The sequence below is a fragment of the Galleria mellonella genome, unplaced genomic scaffold (genome assembly GCF_026898425.1).
Source record: "Galleria mellonella isolate WM207_F2 unplaced genomic scaffold, CSIRO_AGI_GalMel_v1 utg65, whole genome shotgun sequence".
Taxonomy (NCBI): domain Eukaryota; kingdom Metazoa; phylum Arthropoda; class Insecta; order Lepidoptera; family Pyralidae; genus Galleria; species Galleria mellonella.
The window spans coordinates 5,654,072-5,679,916 of record NW_026442138.1 but is presented as its reverse complement, the minus strand read 5'-3'; the positions used below and the strand labels follow the sequence as shown (position 1 = coordinate 5,679,916).

General features: G+C 29.2%; 5 protein-coding genes across 8 annotated transcripts; 2 read left to right on the top strand and 3 right to left on the bottom strand.

The window, feature by feature from the left end:
• Window positions 1-1,636: 1,636 nt before the first annotated feature.
• On the bottom strand, window positions 1,637-9,568 carry LOC113519633 (glucoside xylosyltransferase 1). The gene is made up of 6 exons (XM_026904773.3): window positions 9,159-9,568; window positions 7,475-7,784; window positions 6,510-6,702; window positions 6,075-6,190; window positions 5,140-5,322; window positions 1,637-4,724 (listed from the first exon to the last, which is right to left on the bottom strand). Exons 1-6 carry the CDS (start codon window positions 9,272-9,274, stop codon window positions 4,545-4,547), a joined length of 1,098 nt encoding a protein of 365 aa, XP_026760574.1. The 5' UTR covers window positions 9,275-9,568; the 3' UTR covers window positions 1,637-4,544.
• A 268-nt stretch (window positions 9,569-9,836) lies between these two features.
• LOC113519731 (probable DNA-directed RNA polymerase III subunit RPC6) lies at window positions 9,837-13,929 on the top strand. Its single transcript, XM_052900461.1, has 5 exons — window positions 9,837-9,973; window positions 10,159-10,363; window positions 11,907-12,111; window positions 12,332-12,583; window positions 13,690-13,929. The coding sequence occupies exons 2-5, from the start codon at window positions 10,164-10,166 to the stop codon at window positions 13,924-13,926; spliced, it is 894 nt and encodes a 297-aa protein (XP_052756421.1). The 5' UTR covers window positions 9,837-9,973; window positions 10,159-10,163; the 3' UTR covers window positions 13,927-13,929.
• A 1,120-nt stretch (window positions 13,930-15,049) lies between these two features.
• LOC113519675 (optic atrophy 3 protein homolog) lies at window positions 15,050-17,509 on the bottom strand. The gene is made up of 4 exons (XM_026904837.3): window positions 17,235-17,509; window positions 16,937-17,105; window positions 16,723-16,865; window positions 15,050-15,843 (listed from the first exon to the last, which is right to left on the bottom strand). Exons 1-4 carry the CDS (start codon window positions 17,374-17,376, stop codon window positions 15,512-15,514), a joined length of 786 nt encoding a protein of 261 aa, XP_026760638.1. The 5' UTR covers window positions 17,377-17,509; the 3' UTR covers window positions 15,050-15,511.
• A 517-nt stretch (window positions 17,510-18,026) lies between these two features.
• LOC113519665 (CDAN1-interacting nuclease 1) lies at window positions 18,027-22,633 on the bottom strand. Of its 2 annotated transcripts, none has more exons than XM_026904821.3 (5): window positions 22,266-22,633; window positions 21,182-21,334; window positions 20,617-20,761; window positions 18,842-18,891; window positions 18,027-18,699 (listed from the first exon to the last, which is right to left on the bottom strand). In XM_026904821.3, the coding sequence occupies exons 1-5, from the start codon at window positions 22,379-22,381 to the stop codon at window positions 18,321-18,323; spliced, it is 843 nt and encodes a 280-aa protein (XP_026760622.1). In that variant the 5' UTR covers window positions 22,382-22,633; the 3' UTR covers window positions 18,027-18,320. The 2 variants fall into 2 exon arrangements, with proteins under 2 accessions (XP_026760622.1, XP_052756422.1); XM_052900462.1 differs by lacking the exon at window positions 22,266-22,633 and adding an exon at window positions 22,051-22,187.
• A 164-nt stretch (window positions 22,634-22,797) lies between these two features.
• LOC113519671 (uncharacterized) lies at window positions 22,798-25,047 on the top strand. 3 transcript variants are annotated; one of them, XM_031913135.2, is made up of 4 exons: window positions 22,798-23,221; window positions 23,372-23,567; window positions 24,663-24,784; window positions 24,869-25,047. In XM_031913135.2, the coding sequence occupies exons 2-4, from the start codon at window positions 23,493-23,495 to the stop codon at window positions 25,029-25,031; spliced, it is 360 nt and encodes a 119-aa protein (XP_031768995.1). In that variant the 5' UTR covers window positions 22,798-23,221; window positions 23,372-23,492; the 3' UTR covers window positions 25,032-25,047. The 3 variants fall into 3 exon arrangements, with proteins under 3 accessions (XP_031768995.1, XP_026760630.1, XP_026760629.1); XM_026904829.3 differs by having other exon boundaries at window positions 22,798-23,282; XM_026904828.3 differs by having other exon boundaries at window positions 22,799-23,202.
• The last annotated feature ends 798 nt before the right edge of the window (window positions 25,048-25,845 follow it).

Below are 25,845 nucleotides of genomic sequence, written 5' to 3'. Positions count from 1 at the left end.
GTTTATTTGCTTGAACATTATATAATTTTTTTTCTTGTTTTAAGGTACCAAAATGTTCGCCTTATGATGTTATGCAAATTTTCTCTTCTCAAAACTTTCTCAGCCATCATCATTCAAAGGGACTAGTAACCTGACATTAACGAATGAAGCCCAAGCAGACAAAGTTGACATTCCATATTCATCAATAGTTTCAGATATAATAAAGTACTATGTGATTTTTATCCATTATAAAAACCTACTTTGTAACATTACTACCTACCGAGATGAAGTATAATTTATACATAAAAAGAAGGTCATGAGCTGCTTGCAATGAACACAACGACTTTGTTACGTAAATGGGTTTAGACTGTAAATAAACACTTTACATTTCTATATAATACTTCCATTTGACATAGAAGGTTAATATTTATATCACACACAATATGTATCTTTTTTTTATACAACTTAGAATGGCAAACAAGCTGACGGCCCACCTGATGGAAAGTGGTAACCGTCTGTATGGGGGAAAGGAATTGTTAGTAATGGAGACTAAGAATCCCATTTCTAACAACATACCCAACCAGGTCGACCTCCTTGCGTTTCCACCTCGAAATTATTATGATTATTTCCAGATGAATTCATCATGATAGGCTAACTGGCCTGTTTTCTGAAAAAGAAATTCGAATATAGTTCTTTTGTTTTTCAGTTGTCTAAAATTTGTATCGAATATACGTTGATACGGAAATAATTCTTTATTGTATTATTTCGTAAAATCACAGGTTATGGGCTCAGCACGCTTCCACTGCGAATTATCTTATCCTCATCGATCACCTTTCACTGGTGCCCCGCCAGCGTATCCCATTAGCACAAGCGGGGTCGCCATTCCATTTTCATCTAATAAAAAAAAATATGTATCTGTATATATTATAACCTATGGTTTCAGCCATGTTATCCCTATAATCTGATTCGATAGAACTTAAAGTAGCCAAGTTGTTGTAATTAATACAGAAACGCTCTCGATTTTCTTTTTCAAATATCTCTTATTTTGTAGTTATAATAAATAATTTTTCTAACAGACGGGCAAAAAATATTGGGTAGGAAAATTTTGTATATGTATTTATAATACGTTATACAAGTCTCACATGACGTTTAAAACAATGAGTTTTAAACATTTTTTCCACAGATCGTATACACAATATGTATATTACGTGAAGTATTTTAATTTATAAACACTTTTTATACTCCACTAAGCTGGCCAACAAGCATATGAACCACCTAATGGTGGGCAGTCGCCGTAGGATATGAACGCCTGCAATATTAGGATCTTTACGCCTGTACGCCATTCCGACGAAAAAACCTCTTTTAAAGACACCTTTTTTAAAGAAATTGCCTTGGCTTCACTCTTTGTCGAATAGCGATCATGCAGTTGCGCATAATAATATAGTGACATGATCCATAAGAGACATACACCAAACTATGACTTACACCATTAGAATAAAGAATACCTTTTTATTCCTATAATCGAACAAGCAGTTATGTAGATATTTTTGTCCATTTTGTGATGATGTTTCCCCACTCAGCCGTGGCCTTCAAAAGCGTGAGAACTCAACTGTACGCATTTTTCTATAGACATAGGTGTGTATAATAAAAACAATAATTACTAAAAAACATTTATTGTGATTTTTTAAAATATGACATAAAATACAATCATAATACGGATTTAAAAAACATAATAAAATGAGGCAGATTCAATAACTTAGAGCCAGTTCCCTCTATACCCTAACAACGAATCGGTGATGATTGGTAGAATCAGTGTCAAACTATGTGTAATAAATAACTTTAAATGTAGGAAGTAGTCACATAATTATGATTAGATTAAATATGACATGAATATTTTCTTATATTTTTTTACGATTTTCTAACGTCATTTTCGCCAACCATAAAAATTATTGGTTAACAACTTCTTATTAAACTAACTATAATCAACGTAAATATCTACTAACGCAATAGTAACATAAACCGTAACAAAAGTGTAATGTGTTACACTCACATTAAGTCTGGATAATGATTATACTAGGTACTATCTATAATTTCATAATGTTATTAAATTACTTGGGCAGCAGAAATAACATTATCTTGAGACAGATTCGTAGATCAATTAGCAAAGGTAGTGGCAAAGACAGCTCAAATAGGACCAGAATCTTATTGTTACATGACTCGAAGCCTTAAGCTCAGACACCTCAAATTGGAAAGCCTAGAAACAGCAAATAATAATAGCCCTTATAATAATGGCCCTTGCTGATTTTGTTACAATGAGGAAGAAACGCCACAACGCTTAATTTGTTGTTGTAGTCCATTCAAACATAAACGATATGTCTCCTTTGGAAAATACACTTTATACCCTGAGGAGATAAATAACATCGCTACAAAAAACATCTTAAAATACCTGTCACTAACAGCGAACTTTAAAAAGAGGCGAGCACAAAAGATTCTGGAAAGGTCGCAGTGTCACAGGTTTAAAAATAATAAAAAGAATACTAAGGACTCTGCCAGTACACAACAGTTATCAATCAGATCTTTTGTTACACATTTTAATTATAGAATACAATATTAGAAGAGATAGACAATGGAGTCGATTTAGAAGTTCCATTTTCCCGTTATTTATTCTCTATATAATTTTTTTTTATCTTTATTCTAAGTCCCAATAATAAACTAAATTTTTACTGGAGTTGTATCAAAACTGCTTTACAATTACTTCTCGTGGTATGGATCACATACCATAATAGTTTTTCTTAATTATTGTTTTGTAGCGGGACCGGATGATGTCGTTCATCTGACATAAAATTATTTATACATATATACCATATATGAAGCTAACATAATCGTTCACTCTAGAGGTTCATACTATCGAATATTATAAAGAATTAACAATTAAAGTTTACGTAGGGCATCTATTATCAAATTTTCATTATCACTGAGACGAAAAAACTGAAGGTTAAAAATAAAGTTTACACAATAAATATACGAGTAAATTGACTTGAACATAATCATCGACAAATAATCATGAAGGCGATTGCTTCAATTAATAATTATCATTTAAATCTGGAATACTTTTAAAAATTTATTTAAAAATAGAAGACATGGTAATATTCTAAAATTACCTACGAACTCTCTGTGACTCGAAGTGATTTAAGGGTTTTAACACATTTTTACACATCAAACGGGTCTTTTTGAAATAGTTAACTTTAACTTTCGCTTTATTAAATAACTACAATCGGGACTTAACGCGACGGTATTACAGGTAAATAGTATCTTTATATATGATTATTATTGGTAATTACGTCGTCTCAGTCCCGACCGTGAATTTAAATTTTTAGAAATATTTCGGAGCTCCGCAACAAAACCTTCGCATAAAGGAGCCGGCGCATGTATGGGAACAGTCGGTTCAGTTTGATGAGACATGGGGATTTTTGAGCTTTGAGCGCTGTTAGTAATATATAGTATTTTAATATCTATGGTTACATCTTATCCAAGGCAATTGTGGTTAGAGATTTTTACGTGAAACAATTGTTCTTGAGTTTGTTTCGTATCATTATATACTGCCTGTTATAGTAAATAGCGGGTAACAATTGATATTTGTCAATTTTTACTTTAAAAGAACTGTATTGATCGTATGATACTATTTGTATTTTTGTTTTTGACCTGTCGTTAGTACCGTGCTATAATATGCAGAGTTAGCTCTAAAAGAAGAGTTTAATCATGAGATTAATAAAAATCGTTACATTTGTATTATAAACAAGTAGTTAATTATTCATTCCATTTACCCCTTAAGCAAAAAAGAGAAGTATTTGAGATTGAAATTTTTAGCTTTTAAAAATTAATACCTGTATAATTTACAACATTAAAAAAAATAGACATCAGGAAAGCTAGTTTTGGCTGTTACTTAAAAATAATTTCCCTATATGAATTTTAAGCTCAAGATGGAATGCAATTTTACACTTTTTTAAAGGTTTCTCTTCGCTATATAAATTATTGCAAGAAAAAAATTACATTATCGCATTTATACTGTAATGGACTATCAGACTATAGCCTATTATTTTTACATATTTGACAAATTTGATACATAATTGAGATATGATGCTTCAGAGATCCTAACATTGGTTTGGTTGCTTTATTAAATTAATTACTTTATAAGTCAGTCCATTATTAATATAAAAACAGTATATCAAATACCCTGAGAGCTGATAATAAAGACTAATATATCTTATTCTTATATATACGTAATTGAATACTGGGATCGGCATTAAGTAGAAGATGCGGGTTCAAAGCCCGCCCACTTAATATTTTTTTCAGTCACACAATAATCGTACAACCAAACTTGGTGTTTACATTTAAATAACATTTCTATATTTATACAGTTTTCAAGTACGTACATATACGATACATTAAGTTAATATAATACTTTCATTAATACTTAAAATGGGATTTTAAAAATCAACTGATAATTACTTACATTGAACCCCTAACTACGACATTCTCTATTTAATAGTGAAACTTTTTACATTCTATCTATTGGGTTTGCCATATAGATCATTAATAGTTTTAATTGGTAATCGGAAAAAGGCATTTTTTAAATTTCCACAGTTTGAAGCAGGCGCTTCCGTAAAATACTTCTCCATCTTATTCAAGAGAGTCTCTGTCGAATCTATACCTATATTATACTCGTTAATCGCTCGATATATAGCCTGAAAAGAATATTAAAAGCACTTTATTATCTACTCTAATATAATAAAGAAGAAGAGTTTATTTGTTTGTTTGAACACGTTAATTTCAGTCAGATTTGAAAACAGAAAATCTTATTTTTTGATGAAATTCATAGGTTATTCAACATCACTATACGACCACAGGCGAAGCCACAAGATACAACTAGTCTATATATGTGTACTGTCTTCGCTCCAAATTGATAGACAGAATAGTTTTTGTTACAATAAGAAAAAATATACTCAGTGGAGGGCTAAACAATGTTTGCCGGATCACCTAGTGCTGGTTTACTTAAAAAATTTTACATGTCAATGTAAATTTCAAACTTTCTCGTTCTAGTCTCGTCTGTTCGACCGTTCGTAGGTCCATCAATTGGTGAATAAGAATATAGGTGAATACCTCAAAGGCCGGCTGTTTATGATTATGGAATGCTTTACGGCTGCCGTGAAGGAGGAAGATGCCTCGGGTGGTTGCCTCAGCGCACGCATCACCATACATACACTGGTCGGAGCGGTAGTTATACCGGCATGGCAACACATACACAGCACGCTCATGGTAGTGGAATATTATATTTATTATATCCTGTAATTGCACAAAAGAATTCAGATCTAAGTACAAATAAATAATTAAATTGTACGAAAATAAGCAAAGTACAATAATTTATAATATTGAACTATAAAAGAACCTTCATAATATGTAAATTAATAAATGTTACTATAGCCTAAATGAATATATTAATGATAAACGTAAATAATCATCATTAGTCAAAAATATTGTCTCATTTTAAATTGTTTTGCTTCACTGCATAATTTTAAATGTTATGATTTATGTTATTGTTAAATAATGCATGTACTTGATTTATATGTGTTTCATATATTGTATGCTTATATAGCAGGGCATGGAAATACTATTTAATTAATGTAATACCTTAATTTGACCTATGATCCACAATAAAGACATTTGTATTTGACAACTAATAAGGGATGAATAATAATAAAAACAAATTAATAATTAAACTAACAATTAATCAAAAAGTGCTATTAGACATAAGCAAGAATGAATTTTTTGGGTGAAAATTTATTAAATATTTATTCAAAATACTTAATAATAAATATTTAGTATTTAATAAATTATTTAATTAAATATTTGAAACATTTAATAAAATTATTTATTAAATATTTAAGTTTCGATTAAGTGTTTAATCGAAACTTAAATATTTAATAAATAAATTGATTGATAAATTTGATACTGATTTTTAACTTTATGATAAATCACTGAGCATCCCATCTTGAATGTCAGGTATTAGCAAATTTATATTTTTTAATGATGATTACCTGATCACCCCAAGGTATATAAAGCTTCCATTTGAGCATGATAGGAGTGACATAATCAACCCAGCCAAAGGTTCTCATACGAGTCAAATTCATCAACATAACCCCAGAATTGATACCTGAAAAACGAAAATTTAGATCATTTAAAATTGTTAATAATATATATATATATATATATATATATATATATATATATATATATAAATATAAATATTGAAATTAATAAAAATAAGGCAGCTTAACAACTATTAACAACACTAAATGGCAACACTTGAGTAGAAGCAGTAGTACTTAGCTATGTCTGTGATATAAATTGTGTTACCAAGACATATTTATTGACTAGGATTAAAAATAGCATAATATCCTTTACAACTTTATTCTGATGCAATCAACAAATTATATAATGATTATAACAATACGGAAACTAGTATTACTTACCATATTTGCCATAAAATGGATGTTTTGCAAATCTGGGATACCAAGACACATTTGGGTTATCATCTTCCAATGCTACAGCTGATATTTGAGAACTATTGAACCGGGAGAAGTAACTCCACAATTCATTTACAGGTCCTAGGAATAATGTATCTGTATCCACATATATCATGGAGTCTATGTGAGGTATTAGTTTCTGGAAATGAAATATTACATAGTTACATTAAATAAATTAGTACAATAATAATTTTTTTATATTAGATATATATATCTGTATCACTCGGCAAGCAAGAATAGTGGACAATGAATAACTAAACTATTTTAGTAATACATAGTACAGTAGTATTAAATAATAACATATTGATCATATATAGTTTGTAATATAGTAGGGCTTTGCAAGCTATATATTATATTTCAAACATTGAATTAAAAGTCAAAATAAAGTATTAATAAAGTCAAAGTAAAGCCTGGTATTGCAGGCGTTCATAGGCTATGGTAACCACTTACCATCAGGCAGGCCGTAAGCTTGTTTGCCACCTCAGTGGTATAAAAAAATAATAATAATAAAAAAAATTAAAAAAAAACTAGCACATAAAAATATTCATAATCAGCATCTTGCCCACAACTTCGCATGTGTGGATTTCATAAGCTAGTTTTGGCTGTTACTTAAAAATAAGTTATAGGAGGAGTAGAAAAACTAATGACATAAATTACTTTTACATGGCACATCAAAATAAAACATATACCACTTCTTATGTTAGATTTTCAGGAATACAATTATGAAAATCACATTAAATTTGATACAGTATATTTGATGTGGTGCTAGAACAAACATGCAGACAGACAAATATTTCTAAAAATTATTAGTTTTGCATTTTTGGGTCTTATTAAAATCCCTCATATTAATTTACATATCTCACATGTAGAGACACTATCTAATTACAATTATATGTGTAAGATAAACATACAGGAATAAAAAGTCTTTGAGCTGCACATTTGCTGAATAGGTTCATCCAGTCCTCTTCATGGGCTTCTGGAAAATTAATTTTCTGTAACTCAAAATCCAGCTGATTGTTAGTCAGACTCCTCCATTTGTTCAGTGTATCATTGAATTTGGGCTTCAGATTTTCATCAGTAAATATAACAAAGTATACTGGTGTCTTTGTAAATATTAATACAGATTTAACAACATTCAAGGATTCATTGTATCTTGAATCACAAACTACAAATGACAGAACTATTCTTTCCACATCTTCTTTATGTTGCACTTCAACAGCTCTAAAAACAATACAAATATATAATGAAACAATTCTCGTCACAGTTAAATCACAGTAGATAGATAGATAGATAATTTATTTGCATTATTTACAGCACACAAATTACAAACATTTACATAATACAGACATACACAGTAAAAGGGATAAAAGAATAAAAAAAAAGTAACAAAAAGCAAAACACAAAAACATTTTCCTTTTTTCATGATTGTGCCTCAAAAGAGCAAAACACTAAATTTCTGTTGTGGCCAAGTAAACAAATAAGAGTTTACCATAAAGATTATACAAATAAAAGGGACAATATTGTTAAAATATTCCAAAATTAATAAATTTATAATTAGTTAACTAGTCTTTTATATTTACAATTTCAAGTTCAAATAAAGAATTCAAACTTTTAAGACAAATGTTTACCAAACAGAGCCTTAATAAATAAATAAGAATAGATAAAACTTGTCTACTTGAATAACTCTGTCCATTTGTGTTTCTACCATGAAGCAGTTACATTTGCATATCTGTGTTTCAATTTGAAGGGTGGAATATGGCAATAAAATTACAGGGTACAGAGGCATAAAATGTTAGTTCTCAAGAATAGCAACATATGAAAAATATTATAAAATCAAAATATCAGGTAAAACCATATACTCTACTATGTCCATGGTACTGTACATATCTTATAACACATTCCATTAGATGGGTCATCAGCTTGTTTCATCATATCAACCGTTAACTGTCCACTGTTAAACATATGCCTTTCCTTGGTTGGCAATTGCAGTTGGGCTTTGGTGATATTTTAAAAGGGACACTGCTGCCCATTTCTTAACCATTAAGTTCCCTTAGTCACCTCTTACGTTGCCTATGGGAAAGGAAGAGGTAACCTATTCTATGCCAAAATCACACAGCAATCAGTCTGATTACCATTATAATTTGCATAAAAAAATAGTACTCATTATTAACATTAAAACAGCAAAATGTTAAGTATCCATTACAAAACGTACCAAGGCTAAAGACCAATATGGTATACAGAAAGGTACTTTCTTTTGGATGAAAATGGTGACCAGTGAGTGATAATAAGTAAGAATGAAGTTAGTCGTTACATTATGTCATATTTAGAAAATTGTTAAAAATCAAAAGTAAACATGATAGTTTTATGTATGGAAGTCGATCATAATAACGAGTATATTGCTAGCAATAAACTATATATATAATAAATAAGAAAAAAAATACTATTACCTTACTAGTACTATTACCTCTCATCCCTTCTTGGGAAAGTTTTATTTAAAATATAAATGTTATAAAATGCAAATACTAAAAGATTGTTATATAATAAATACATAATTTATAAATAAAAATACTTTTAAAAAGAAATAAAACAACTTACTTGGAATAATGTCTCCTATATATATTGTCAGCATAAGTTTTACAATACAAATAATATGCACATAGAGAACTCAAAAACAATAAAAAACCGAATTTCCATAGGGTCAATTTCATCATTATCGAGGATTAGAAATTAATAAAAAGTTTATTTTGATTTGTTCTGATACGAAATTTAAAAATATTGTATAGACGCATGGATAGATAGCAAGTTCACAGGCACAGAATAATTTCGTTGAGCTTAGATGTTTTGTTTTAATTATTGATATTTATATATCTCATAATAAATGTGCTAAAATAAACAAAAAGAAAAAAAATACATCATATCTAAAAAAATACTGTTAAAATAAAAACATAGATTAAACAGAAAATGACAACAACAAGGTAACCAGGCCTGCGACAGTTGAAACATCATTCTAGGCATGACGTTTTTCTATAATTCTATGTTACCAAACCGTAAAAAAATTCAATCTTGTTCAAAATTTTTTGTCTCTCACTCCTTCTGAATCTATATGTACAAATATCATCAAGCTTACATCTACATAGGGGTGGGTCACCCTTATCATTAATTTTTTCTCTTTTCATTCATTTCTTTGATTCTCAGACCTACCCAATATGCACACAAAATTTTATAAAAATCGGTAAAGCCATTTCGGAGTTTGGTAACAAATACCGCGACATGAGAATTTTATATATATGTTTTATTATTTACATAGAATTTTATATAGATGTGAGCATAATGCTATGAATATACATAATTTTATTGTGTTGATATTATACTTTGAAAACGAAACATGCTTTTAATTTTTTCCAGGCCTTGTGAGTATAAGGTTACTGCCAACTCTTATAACGTAGTAATTTTATTTATCTCTGGATAGTGATTACTTACTCTGTATCAGCTATTCATCTTAATTTATGTGTATAAATAAAATTTTATTTATATTATAATAGAATTTATATATTTGTGCTTGAGATTTTCAAATATTATTTCATAACTCTATCAGGAACAATGAGTTCTAATTCTTCAGAAGATGCCATTACTGAAAAAATTCTTAATATCGCCAAGAAAAATCCTAAGGGTATTACAGATAAGGACGTAGCAGCTACAATACCCGAGCTTTCTTCAGAGCAGCGAGTAATGATGATAAACAAACTTTTACAACAAGGTTTGATAGATCTATTCAAACAAGGTGGCTCGTTTATATACAGGTAATATGTTTTTAACACTAAAAAAATTGTGTAAATTTTTTATTTTCTTAAAATCACAATTCTAATTCCACTGTAAAATTAAATAACGAACCTCTCGATTTTATAGAATCTACTGTCTTTCTTGGAATTACTCTTAATAAAACTCAGTGGAGTTCTCACATTAAAAAACTTGAAGCTAAATTAAGTTCTACAGTGAATGTTATTACTTTTATATATGTATTATTATTTTGTTTACATTATTATTCAAGATTACTACATAGTAATCTTCAACTGTTTCTTAAAAACAATGATCTCAATAATCTTTACACTAGATACAAATACAAACTTACTGTTTCAAAGTATCATTTAGATATTATCTCTCATCCCTTCTTGGGAAGTTTTATTTAAAACATATATGTTACTAAGTCTTTTATGGGAATGGACATTAAAAGTTATAACAAGATACCAAAGGATATTTTAGATCTACCTTTTAATAAGATTGAAACTGTTATTAAAATACACTTATTAAACAAAGCTTATTATACACTAACCAATTACTTGAATGACAAATGTTCCTAGTGTTAGTTGATCATGCAGGGGCTTTTTAATAACCATGTAATTTTAGACGTTGTATATTTAAATAAATATATTTAAAAGAGTAACTGTTGAGTTTCTTGTGGGCCCTTCTCAACAGATAACTTTCTAACTCTGCAGTAGATTAAAAAAAATATGATTTAAAAGTGCTTGTAAACAAGTCTATTTGAATAAATATTATGAGAAGAAACTGTCTATAACACTGGAAATAATACATTACTGCCTTTTACCCACAGTATATATTGATCCAAATAGTTATCCATGCCCTTTTCCATCTTATATGTGTACACCTAATTTTGGTCATAGTGATTAATTATATATATATATATTTTTTTTTTAATAGATCATATCAAAATATTTACCCCTACTGTAATTATTATATACACTGGGAGGACATCAGCAAGGCATGATAGATGAGAATGATAAAACATAGATAGCCCATTGTGATGTGTACACCTGGAATTCAGCATGATGATTTCCAGGGAAGACTGCAAGGAGGTTGACCTGAGGGTATATTGCTAATAATTGGGCTAGTAGTCCCCATTATTAACAACCCTTTTCTCCCTACTGTTAAGGTGTTAAGAGGTATCAAACAAACAAACTGCAATATACATATATAATTAAAAACAATACATTCAATAATGTATGCAAATACACAATAAGTATAAAAAATCAAATAAATTAAAATTTTTACTTAATAACAATAAATAAGTGTCTTAGCCTTAATTATATAAAGTATAGTAAATATATAGATCTAATTGTTATAGAAGAAGCTGGTTCTCTCTTTGGGAATTATGTGCTTACCTATTATACTGTGACAACTAATCTGTACTATGTGGAATGAAAATAAACATAAACAAATAAACTTACTTTCATATTTATAATATTATACAGTAGGATTGCAAAAAGTGATCCTAGCTTTGAAGCCATTATGGGTTATTATTGCTAATTATTAATTTTACTATTGCAGGTTAAAAACACAGAGTAGTAAACAAGCTGTAAAAGGTGCAGATAATGAAGAAAAAGTAGTATTTAATTTAATTGAAGAAGCTGGCAACAAGGGAATATGGATTCGAGATATTAGGGTTCGCTCTAATTTAGCAAATACACAACTGAATAAAGTTCTTAAAAGTTTAGAGAGTAAAAAACTGATAAAAGCAGTAAAATGTGTTAATGTGAGTTTATTTGATATGATTTCTTTATTATTTAGTTGTGCATGATTATTAAAAATTAATGGTCTTTAAAAAAAGCTTCTAAATTATTAGATTATTCTTTATCCACAATTAAATATTAGACAGATTTATATTAATTTAAGAAAACAAACACAGGTTGTTTTATGGGATTGACATAAAAATAAATATAGGATTTTAAAATAAGTGTTATGTTTTGTTCAAGGCTTCAAAGAAAAAAGTGTATATGTTGTATAATCTAGAACCAGATAGATCTATATCTGGTGGAGCATGGTATCAAGATCAAGATTTTGAGTCAGAGTTTGTAGATATTCTAAACAGGCAATGCCTTAGGTTTCTACAGCAAAGGGCTGACAACATAAAGAACAATCCTCGAGGACCAATTGTTGGTAGAACACAGTCTTATGCCACTGCTGCTGAAGTTCAAAAATATATTACTGATTTAGGAATTAGTAATGTAAGTAAAATGTAATCATTACTTATTTTAATATTAACACCAATATAAGTAATACACTATTATTTAATTTTAAGCTACCATCTGTACATTAAAATTTTTTCATGAACATTCATTCATTCATTTTAATTCAGATCCACAGCAGTCATTGTCATTGATAGCAGTGTTTGTTATAGCAACAATAAAATTTAAAAAAGATCCACTTAAATTTTATGATCAAGGTCTCTCTCTCTCTCTCTGGATACCAAACTAACCAAACAGGTCTAAAATTGTGTTATGAGAAAATTGATATTTGAAGTGAAACAGTACCATATACATTACAGAATATACTATGATACTAATGGTACCCCTCATGTGTTGCTATTTCTTAGAACTAAGATTTTTCTTGTACCATATATTTTTCCATTACCATGTCAGACTCTTCATATTCAAACTTGCTAAACAGGGTGAAATTGAAACCATTAGCATCCTCTGTAAGGTATAGGATAATATAAGATACCAATGAAGTTGAACTTTTTTATCAAAGAAACATGAGTTGAAAAACAACAAAAACTAAATGTTCTATAGCTAAAAGTTAAGAACTTTTATCTGAGTAAGTTGTCATCTTTGTATTTCAAGACACAGATTATCATATACACATTATTTTTTATTTTTGTAACTACATATATATGTGTATTTGTATAGGTATATAAACAGTCAAACTATTTGTATAGTACTCTTCTGCATCTAAACCTTGCCTGGAAGAGATAGCTTGTAGCGACAAAGATGTCCATTATTTTCTCAATGTAATTTTTTGTTATCATCATCATATCAATCTTATCTCGAACATAGGCCTCAGCCATAGACTACCATAAAGAACGGTTCTGAGCTACCTACATCCACTGACTCCCTGCAATGTATTTGAGGTAGTCATTCTATGTAATCTTTTCTTATAATTGTTTGTATTACACAATACTACTGTGATCTTACGGAGGAAACAAAAGTATCTATATATGTATAGTATGAGTACATATGTATTTAGTTTTATAATGCTTATGATTTTGATTTTATCCTGTACATGTTGTTATTTTGTTAATTTAAACCAAATATTAAATATTTGGTGGTTTCAGGTCAAACTTGAAGTTGAAGATGTGATAACAATATTGAATACAATTGTTTATGACGGCAAAGCAGAAAGCAGTGTGTACCCTGATGGCAGTAAGGTATATCGAGCCATAGATCCACTTTTGCCAGCTCCTGGGCTAGTTCAAGTGCCTTGCGGAGTTTGTCCACTTATACATAAATGTTGTTCAACAGGACTAATTACGCCACAAGATTGTATTTATATGAATGAATGGCTTGATTAATAAGTCTAGTTTTATTTCGATTCTTTAAGCATAAATGTTACCAGATTCATAGGCGTATTTAAGGAGAAGCCAGGTGGGCCATGCCCACCCCAGGATATATGGAAATAATCTTAAATAAACAAATGATCATGATTTTATTTACTCACATTCTCAGTGGGTATTGGAAATTTAAGTCTATCTAATCTTATTTATAACTTTTTTTATTTATTTATTTAATATCAATAAAAACCACTCTTAATTTTATGTATTTTTATATAAAAAAAAAAAACAAGATTGTTACCGTATTTTTAAGTAACTATTTTATTTACAAATAAAAAAAAAGCGAAACCGGAGTGGGTTGTTAGATAAATAGTACATTTTAACTAAATTATAAAGAAATAAAACTGCTATATTCTTTATGGATGATAATGATGTTAACCTCTCTCCCCCCTCACTACGCTATCAGTATACGCTGATGGGACAACACTAAGTGGTGATAGGTGAGGATGAAACCTAACTCTCTAAACAAATGGTAAGCGAATACATCAATGGAATCATCACCATATCATCTATCATCACATATATGAGATAGAGTGAGATGGCAATCTCCAACCTCTTATACAAACTTTCCATTTCTTGCTTATGACAACGATTTTCAACAATGGGCAAATTTCCTTGATGGATTCATAAGCCATTTGTCTACAGGGCCTAAAATCAACAGCACAACCGAAATCGTTGAATTTAGAACCTTGAAAATTTGCAGATAGATTTATTGAATAGCGTAAGTAAACATTAGGAAAGGGATTTTAAATTTCAACCGCTAAAAACGCGGTTTAAGTTAGTATGTAATTTCGAAGTTAGACGCCTGAAATTTTATGTAACAAGAAATCGAATCAAAACGACGACGCTGCAGGTAAAAGCTAGTTTACTATAAAAGTCCTTACTTATATAAATGTGAAAATAACTTCTTAAGTGCTTAACCAATTTTCATGAAATTTTATATACACAATATTTGTGATAGAGGGCATAGGTTGTCTAAATGTCCGGAATATAAACATCTTGGTCATGAAGTCATGTGAATTTCGTCTGGGCGACCAAGATATGTGGAAATTAATAATAACTTAGTTCAATAAAATAAAACAAATTGTAGATTTGATAATTTATGTACACTACTAAATTACAGCTTTACAAAACGAGATTACTACAAACAAAAAAAATATTCGAAAACAAACGTCCATCTTACAATGTCGAAATTAAGATTGCCTGATATACTTAAACTCGTAATAGGGTCGTTGAATTTTTAATGTAAAAATCACATAAAACTACCAGAACCATCATCGTTTATAAAACAATATAATGATATTAGACAATCTCAATATATTTAAATTAATATAGTACATTATAACAATTATATAACAATCTTCACTTTTTGTCAGTTCATGGATACCTACAGATATTTGAATAGTTAAGAACTATAAGAAGTTATATTTTTAGTATAAATACATATGTAACCTATTACAAGCATATCTATCTCATAATGCAAAAAATATATTAAGTATTTCTGCTAATTGTTTTAATTCTTCTATATATTAATAGATAAATAATTTTAAAATAAACTTCTGAAATTATTTTCTATATTATACAATGCTTGTGATAAAACCGCTGGGCCTCTTCTGTGTTGCTGTATTGGTTTATCTTCTTCAGATATATCTCGTTTACTGCCATTACATGGAAACAGTGAACTCAATGCATCCATTTGAATATAGTTAAGAGATTGCAGGATTATTCCCTTGTTGGGATATGGTGTATATGTTACGGGCATATCTTCATAGTTTCTAATATGGTTCATATTCTGTGGTGTAGCAGCAGTTGGAGGTGCTGGTGGAGGCTGGTTTCCTGGTGCAGCAGGTGATGAGGGTTGAGTTGGTTTTTGTCCACCTAAAAAATCACCATTTAGAAAAAATATTTTCTGAATTATTAAATTTTCTTTTGGTCTGCAATAAGTATTGCAAATTCATTTAGGTATTTTGTATTTAAATTCTTCACTTGTAATTATTATTGAAGGTAGTTTTAAATTATTGGGCTTAACTATGTTTATTGGCAATAATACTTTTGTAATATACTGGTACATACATAAGAAAAGTTATGGACGAGTGAGGATGACATTTCTTTATCAGCGATTAAAAAACTTGAACAGAAAATAAATAATAATAGACTATATATAACTCTAACAATCTCCATGGTGCAATGGAGAGCATGTTGCTTTGTGTAAATGAGATCCCAGGTTTGACTTCTGGTTGAATTAGTTTAGGAAATAAACTTTTCTGAGTTGGCTCAAGTTTAAATGTCTGGGTTGTGCCCCAAGATATTTGTTGCCTTATTCCTCATAACACAGAGTATTATAGCTCAAGAACCACGCAAGTGGTATGATTAAATGGTATTTAAAAAAGAAAACAAACTACCTTTATAAAGAGAAGAAAGGAAACTAATATCCAGCAGGAGGATATCAGCAAGTTGTTTAATATTTATATTACTGTTTTATATTCTAAAAATTCTTATTTTTCAAAATATGTAATAAAAAAATGGGCAAAATACAGTTTTAAAAACTCAAAATAAATTTTGAGATTTCATGTGATTGCTAAATTAGATAATAGGTAACAATAATGGGAATTTAAGAGAATAAAGTAGTGATGTTTGAAACAGCATAATGTGTATGATATATATTAAAAAAGCATTTAAAAGACAGAAAGGCATCAACCACTAGTATTAAGATCTTTAAAAACAAATAATAAAATAAAAAAGAAAAATTATACACACTTATTGAATAAATAATTCTCTCCATTTCCCTGAGCTGTGTTTGTTGTCGTTGAACTGTGAAGTACAGGTCTGTTATAGTACTAGTGATGTGTTTCATTTCCTCCTCTCTTTTATTTTCCTTAGCAGCTTCCTTCTTACTTTGCCTATAATATAATGCATTTGTTAAAAGATAGTTAATTCAAACAATAATATAAACTACACAGAATCCAGGTACCTGTTGTACTCTATTATGAGTAATCCAGCACCAATAACAAATATAACAGTTTCACCAAGCAGGTTAGCCCCTAATTCGATTGCCATTTCCTGACTTAATACTGGAATATTCACAGGCTTTCCCAAATTTAAAATCCACATTTTTGCTTTTACTTCACACCAATTGTAGACTAAAAGAAAAGTATACATGTATACCAAACACAAAATTGTGTAACTATTTTCACACAAATGTAAAGATCGCAGATTAATAGACAATATTTAACAGTGCTGTTGTGAGAAATAAAAAAATATATACATACATTGAGCAGGAGGCATGCAAACATAAGTCCTGAAAAAAGGACTATTTTTGGCCCGTTCTTTACATGCATTTGCGATAGGTTTGCTAATTTGCTTGACTAGAAGTACAGATAATTTAGCAATAGGGAAAGCTCCAACAACCATTGTTTCTTTTAATATACAAGGTCTCCAGAATTTTTTAATAAAAATATATCGAGACAATAGTAAAACAGGGAATTCAATAAAAAAATTATTCTGAATCTAATTGCAAATGTATTAAGTAGTATTGTGTCAAATTGACAATGACGTAAATATTGACATTGACAGTATGTAGTTAGGTAATTACAAATTAGTATATACCCGTAGACAAAGCTGCAGGTACTGTCCTTAATCTTTGGTAGTGGAAGTGTGTATGTTGCAGACTTGATTAGATATACTACGTATAAGTACTAACTATAGCAATAAAATTCTTTATACTATCTTAATAAATAGTATTGTAATTCGGCTTTATCGAGTTTTAAAATCAGGATGCCTGACTAGTCTCAAAAGTCAAAATAGTATGCATCATCTTCAGGCACGTGTAAATGGTATAAGTAGATTTCATTATTAATATCTAACTCATTGTGAGATACCTATCTCTATCCCACTTCACGTTTCTGCCGGGAAGAAAATTCGAATTACATTACAATTGTAGGTGAACCATGTTAACGTTTTCCTCCCTTATTCTTTTTTTTATTAGCCCTATGCTACACTTTTACATGTTACTCAGAGAGTAAGTGATAAAATTGTAAAAGTTGTAAAATAAAAACAATACAAATTTCTTACATTTATATTTAAAAGAACAGGATAAACATAGCATAATGATTAAAAATCATATTTATCTTCAGTTAATATTTTGTTTAATATTTGAGAATAGACTTAAAACTATTGAATGACCTGGCATTGGGATCCTGTAACTCTCAATGTGGTTCCAACTTCATTAAATATTGAAATCATCTATCAATCCACTAGATTTTGGCCTATTATTAAAATACTGGCCTGCCATTTTAGGTTTTCCTTCTTACACATAACTTTCTAAATAATAAATATTCAGACAATAGCTGATTAATTTATAAATCAATTCTGTATTGCGTAATACTTGATTTTTCTGGAAAACTTGTTCGTAGTATGAACATATTATTGACTTCGGGTGTAGAATTTAAGGTTTCTAAATAACCAAACCAATATATCACTAAACCAGGACCAAACCTGTTCCAATAGCATGAAAGTTGTTCCTTCAAATAGCCTGAATGATTTTCTTCATCGCCAAACAAAGCTTTACTTTCAACCCAATTTACTATAAAACCATCTATAGCTATAGGAACATCTAATTTGAAATCTGGAGTTTTATCATATCCTCGGGATCTCAATATGTTTTCATCAGAAAATGTAATGTTCATCAATCTCAATTCCCTCTCTAGCCTTAACTCATACTCTAGTCCGATGGATCTGAAACAGTAATACAATATTCAGTAAATATCAATAGTCATTAAGACAGAATAAGATATTCTTATAAATAAATTAATAAATAAATATTATATTATTGATATAATTCTTATTTGTTAATAGAATATTCTAATCTAATACTTACTGTTTAATAATATCTGCATAAGGTCCATATTGGTTATCATTCATTATACCCTGAAATAAACAGTAGACTGCTTTAGAACAATTTTATATTTATTTTGTATTATACTTACAAATATGACGGGAACAGTATACCATATATAATCTAGTTCACACTCGACTCAACAAACTGATGCAAAAAATTATATATATGCTCTACTATCCATGTAAAGCCGGGGTGGGTTGCTAGTATACATAATTTTGGAATATAGAAACTTTAAGTTAAACCATAGGAATAAAAAAAGTCTGGGTAAAAATCAAATTCATATACTTTCCTTTGTAAGTGCTTCGATGCCAATAAAAAGTACCCGTTTCTCTCAATAAAATATGCGTGATTACTCTTGAAATAAATTCTAATAGATGGATATTGGAATTGAGACATTTCGCACTCTAAAAATTGCAATGGTAGCGATATAATATTCCATATTGTTCTGGTAGATGCATATTAGTATAACTTGCTAACACAAACTATTGCAAACCATTACCAATTCGAACCTATTTTCTAATTATTTTCTCGTGAGAGCAGCACCAATTGTCATTGGTAATAGATTGGATTATTTTATCAATATTAGATTCGAGTAGACTTGCTGGTTATCAGAAATTTATGCTCATTTAATAAATTATTTTGTCATTCTTAAATACACTCATCTACACTAATATTATAAAGAGGAAAGATTTGTATTTTTTTGTGTATGTTTGTAAAGAATAAACTCAAAAACTACTTTGCCGATTTCAATAATTCTTTCACCACTAGAAAGCTACTTTTACCCATGCGACATACCATCTAATAATTTATATACAATAATATACGGTACGGACAAATATCAAAAATATACGGTATATACAAAATATATAGCAAGGCATCTAAGGAGACCTATAGACTGAGCGCCGCGTGCCACAGACGTAGTATTATTATTGAATTTGCGGGAATCACTTCTGCCTAGTCCTTATTTTTATGATTATACAACTAAAATACCAACGTTGACGTCTTGTTTACTTAGTAACTATATAAAATGTATAATTCACTTCTAGATTATGTGCCTGTACGAGCTTATGTTTGAACTTTTTTTCACCTTTTCAATATGCATTGCGTTTGCGACTAACTCGATAATGTCGAGTTCAAAAATAATTTTATATCGCAATAGTGGTATAATATTATATAACTTAGGATTTGTTCTACAAAAACACCTATTTCAATCATGAGATTATTTTGTTTTAAAAACTACGAAGTGTGAACCTTCTCCATTTTTTTAAGTTGGTTAATAATAACAATATTATAGGTGTAAAAGTATTTTACGAAGGGTATAGAATGTAATAAGCATGTTTGTACCGGATTTTGCTAAATCTTATCCATGTCGTATATAAGTTGTTAGATTGTATCCACCATCGTCGCTCCTACAAGCAGGAGGATCACCCTAAGTTTATATATGCAATCACCATTTATGTATTTTACGCTTTTTCAATGTGTGTAAAACGAAGTGGATAATTTAATATTAATACCAATAAGAGCATAAATTTATGTCAACCATATTTGAATACACTATTGGGACTTAACATGATGAAAATCCCTTGTAAGGGTATTTCATTACGTGTGTATTTAAAATATGTGTAAAGAGTGTGAAAGTTTAAAATTAACAACCATATTTGAGTTTTATTCGCTTCAGTACACTCAAAAAAGTAATGAGAGTTACTCAGGTTATTTATTTTTATGGTTATGCTTATTATAAAAATTATTATTACCAAATATACTTGATAAGCCAAATCTTTGTCTTCAATTAGTGTTGTATCTTTTATACATTTTTTTGCCATAGTAGAATCAGAATACACGTTTTGCAACAATGATCTTGCAAATAAAGCTGGACTAATTCCCTGACTATCAGAAAGCCTGAAAAAAGAAATTGTGAAAGGTTTTGTTATTGCATCTTATTAATATAATAATTGTGAAAGTTTGCAAAGGTACAAAGGCAATAGATGACTGAATGGATATTTGTTACTTTTTCACACAAAAGTTACAGAACAGAATTTAATTATATTATCTGTGTGATCTAAATATATTTACTGGCTGAAATAAAAAAAGAGCCTATATCCTTCTCTATCCCATATAAAATGTATTAGTAATTAGTTAAGCCATTAAGATGCTAAAAGGTAACAAACAAACTCACTTTAATTTATTATAATAATAAGGATTATCTGTGCTAATGCTAGTGCATACCAAGCTTACTACATACAACACTACAAGGTATGAGATATTGTTAACAAATTTAGAAAATGACTAATTTGCTACAATAATTCTATATCCACTCACTTCATAATGACATTTCCTTTGCTTTTATCTGTCATAAGTTCCTCATATAAATCATGATATTTACTGGAAATTACTGGGGATTTTCTATAACTCTGTTTCATGGCTCTCTGAACCAGCAATGATATAATGCTTCCTAAGGTAGATGGTGGTAAACTGAAACATAGTGGTTATTATTATATTTTATTATCAAGTCTCTTGTAAAAGTAGATGTGACCTATGCAAAACCTTTGTATAAAAGTCTTCTGTTTGAACATTAGGTTTCTATTGCCAAGCATCTATACTTGCATGGCTGTATTTTTTATTTTAAATGTTGAATATGGTAGTGAAATTACTGGGTACAAAAGCATAAGATTGTAGCTGAGAAAAATGAGGAAAAGCAGTACATGTAAGGTGATACAAGTGTCACAGTATATTTAATATTATCCATAGTATCATTCATATTTATATTTGTAATTGCAATCAAAGGAATTTACAGTTTAGAACACTTATCTTCCACCTACCAATTCATAACAAGAATTATTAAAAAAATTATACAGATATAACTGTGTACAGCAAAGTGCCAGTTGATGCATTTGCACCCTGAGAAAATCTTGACTAAATCAACATTATTTATAATGTAATATAGATTTAATTAATATTAATAAGTTTAGGAAGTATTCTATACAATGATATCTGTTCTAGGAAGAGAATGATGAAATTATTTATAACAGAGATGAAAGGTTTAATGCCAGAAATATTCTTTTTCAGATCGAGCTTTATGAGACCAAACCTAGAACTTCTAGGTGAATTGATCATGATAGGCAAATGGTCCATATTTCATCTTCACCTTACATTTTTCAGTGACAAATAACCTATAGCGAAAGTATTACCTCGTTTAGATCTTAAAACGTAAAAATGCGAAAAGGCAATTGATACGCCCAAAAGGTGTTGACATTCAATAGTAGCACAAATCAAAACTGAATTAACTGATTAACAAAATGTTTCGATTTGCTTATTTCATTGAGCTCTTAAATTCTATTGAAACAAACTATATTATTATTCCTTTCATTATCTTCAGTCTGTCTTATTTAAAAAAGGAACTCACTGTTTGTATTTTTTCTTTAATTCATTTTCTGCTTTACGGCTAAACGAAGATAATTTATTAAAATCTTCTACAATAGCATTGTATATTTCTATCTTCATAATTTTACAATCAGACATGTTATGAAATAAAATTGAATATTTAAGTTTTGACGAACCGGTCTATATAATATTTGGATTAGACACAGAAAATATATTTGGAAAGAAAAGAAACTAAATAGGTAAACAATAAGTAAGCAGAGTTTTTTTTTTTTTTTTTTTTTATTTATTGTGACTTTGGCGAAAGCCATCAGCCAAAAAGTAACAATTACAAGGTAACAATATAAAATTACAAGACAAATTACAAAAATTATTATAGTTATAAATTAATTATAATATACTAAGCAAAGAGTATATAACATATAGATAAACCAGCCAGAATTGTACAATAATATACTACAGATTAGAGAAACTTTGTTTAAATACAGGTAGGAATCGCTTATAGTCTGTACAGGTTCTTAGTCTAAGAACAAAGAATTATATATGAGGAATGATAAAGTATAAACAGTAAATCATATGATTGCCTTTTCTCTTCTTATATTATCAGCAAATAGAGGATGTGAGATATACTATCAGTTACTTCCTACTAAATTCAAATATAACCTGCTTGCATACTTTCTACATAAACTATGTCCAATATATAATCTAGTTATGTAAAATTTGTTATTGACAAATAATTGACATATAGGAACAAAAATTTTACTTAGACATTTTCTATAAACTTGGCTGCTGAATTCAGGAAAATAATAATTCTGTATCTTTCGTCCTCTTTTTAATAATTACATTTGCATAAGAAAAAGGAGGCGACCATATGATTTACAGTTTTTATTTTATCATTCCTTCTATGTAATTCCTTATACTTAGTTAAATCACTACGATTCTCTCGTGTATGGCTCTTACAGGTACCTGAAATTCCCTTAGGTATTCCTTGCATTTCGTAACTTTGTTTTTTAACCAACAAAAGTCACAACAATTGCAAAAAGTAATTGAAATCTGAATTATAGATAAATAATAAATATCCAATAACCGTGTTCATTGATAAAAAAAAATTACGTTATAATTTGATTTCAGTTGTTTTCTACAAAATACATAATCAGTTACACTTGAATGGTAAAAAAAAAACAATATACCTAAGTACCTAACTACAAGGGGCCAAAAAAAACTGTTACTTATAACTTGATCGGGTATCATTATGACAAGAAGAGATGATGAATCTGCAAACATATCTACCAAATCATTCTTTCGTGCTATAGAATCTGTCAACAAAGTAAGTATCAATAATATTTTTCAATCTAATATCAGAGTCGACCTTAACTTTCCTGGTGTCCTTGAGCCATACTTTGACTCGTGTCGCCTTGATGACAATCATAAACAGACGAATCTTTTACAGAAGTATCTGTGATCAAATATTTGGAGACTCACTATGCCCCCTGACTATATAAAAAAAAAACCTGCTGGTTCATGTTGATTGGTGGCCCTTTTGGATTTCACTGCTTAGGCTTCACAACCAGGCAATACCTATAACTGGTAACTTTATTTGCTGCAATGTTTAATTAATTAAAAGCTGGGAGATCATTTATATCTTGTGTATGGGTTTCCTTTTATTATCGTCATTGAGTTAACCCAGTTTTTAAACACAGTTAAGAATGGGGCGACTGCTAGTTGCATCATTATCATTAAGCCTTCCCCATAACAAGGAGTTTTGCCAGAAAGTTGCCACCTATGGCAGGCAGATTGGCAACTCGGAACGATGAGGTCGCTCCGTGAGGCCTGTGAAGAACCCAGGAAGCTTCTGGGCGGAGCTAAGTTGGCTGCACTAGCCACGACTCATACACACAATGGCTCAAATAAGAGGCTAAGCGCAGAAAATAGAGTCTTTTTCACATTCACATGCAAAGTCTGAGAAATGTCACAAACTTCTATATAAAGGGAATGGTATTTGTTTCACATTTTAGATAATAATGAAAAAAATGTTTTAATATGTAAAAAGGAATCCCTTTCATCTGATAACATCATTTGGACTAGAAGGATTATTTTGGAGCCCCTAGCAAAGAAAATAACTTTTCCAAACAAACTTCAAAAAGGAAGTTCTCAATTTGGTGGTATTTATGTTTCTTACCTCATTGCTCCATGTTTTATACTGATTTAGAATTATATTTTTATCAGAAAGGATATACCTAAAGCATACCATAAAAATTTATTCACTATCGATTCAGTAATTTAGTTGTTAAATCAAAATAACTGGTTCTGCTATAATTTAATACAATCATAAATTGTTTTATGATTAATATTAAAGAAGACTGTATTTAATTGTATTTTACTGAAAATTTTAAAAGAATAAACTCTTAATATTATTTAACAGGTGGGCTACATGGATGGAGCATCACAAGGGCAAATTGCTACATTTCAACCAAGTTTCAATATTGGTTATGAACAAGGTCTAAATTTTGGATTACATTTAGGATTTAAAGAAGCTAATTTAAGGTAAAAGATAAAAAAATATTATTACTTATATTAAAAAATTTATTTTTACAATATAATTCTATTATAATCAATATTATATTTCAGAATACAAGATCAGCAATTTCATTTGCAAGAATTGACAGACTCAAGAAGGATAAACTGTCAAATATGTTTAAACAATGTTACAATGAAAGAAAACATAGTAAATCTATGTAATACTCAAAAAGAAAAAAATGATGAAATCATATCACTTTATAAACAAATGTAAATGACCTTAAAGACAGTATGAGTTTTTTATATTATTTCTATGTAAATTAAAAAATAAATATTATTGTATTGTATTGTATTGTAAAAATCTTTATTGTACATAAGTCAGATTAAATACTAGTAAATGATTTAGTATACAATGGCGGACTTATCCCATAAAGGGATCTCTTACAGTCAACCTTTGAGAAGCTGAAAGAAAACTGTAGAATGTATAAGGGTAATAACCGTACAATTAAAGATAAACTAAATAATACCCAGTAAAAAAAAAAAAAATTGAATATATAACACAATAAAAACAGCTCTATATACCTACATATGTAAATAATAAAAGTAAATTAATAATAATATAACATTAATAAATAAAAACTTATACACATACACATACATATATACACATATACACACATACATATACATATATATATATATATATACATATATATACATACATACACATACATATATACACTCCTACATACACGTATACATAATAAATACATATATTTATAATTGTCTCCTAGATGGGTATTCTATATACGAGAATAAGTCTATCTATATTTCTGGATCGTGGGTGCATGCGAAAGTTTCTAGTGATCATTTATTGGTTGCACTACCTTTGCAAGAGTGTTAGTAATTTCTAATCACTTTTTAAATGACTTTCGAAAGATGGAGGTTCTTAAATCGTCTAAGCTTTTTTTTGTGCATTATACAGTTCTGGTAAATGGTAATGATTGTTGGTTAGTTGCTTATAAATATTTTGTCTATTTCCACCATTAAATAGTACCTAAGCGTGTGATTGCTAACATCTGAGAATT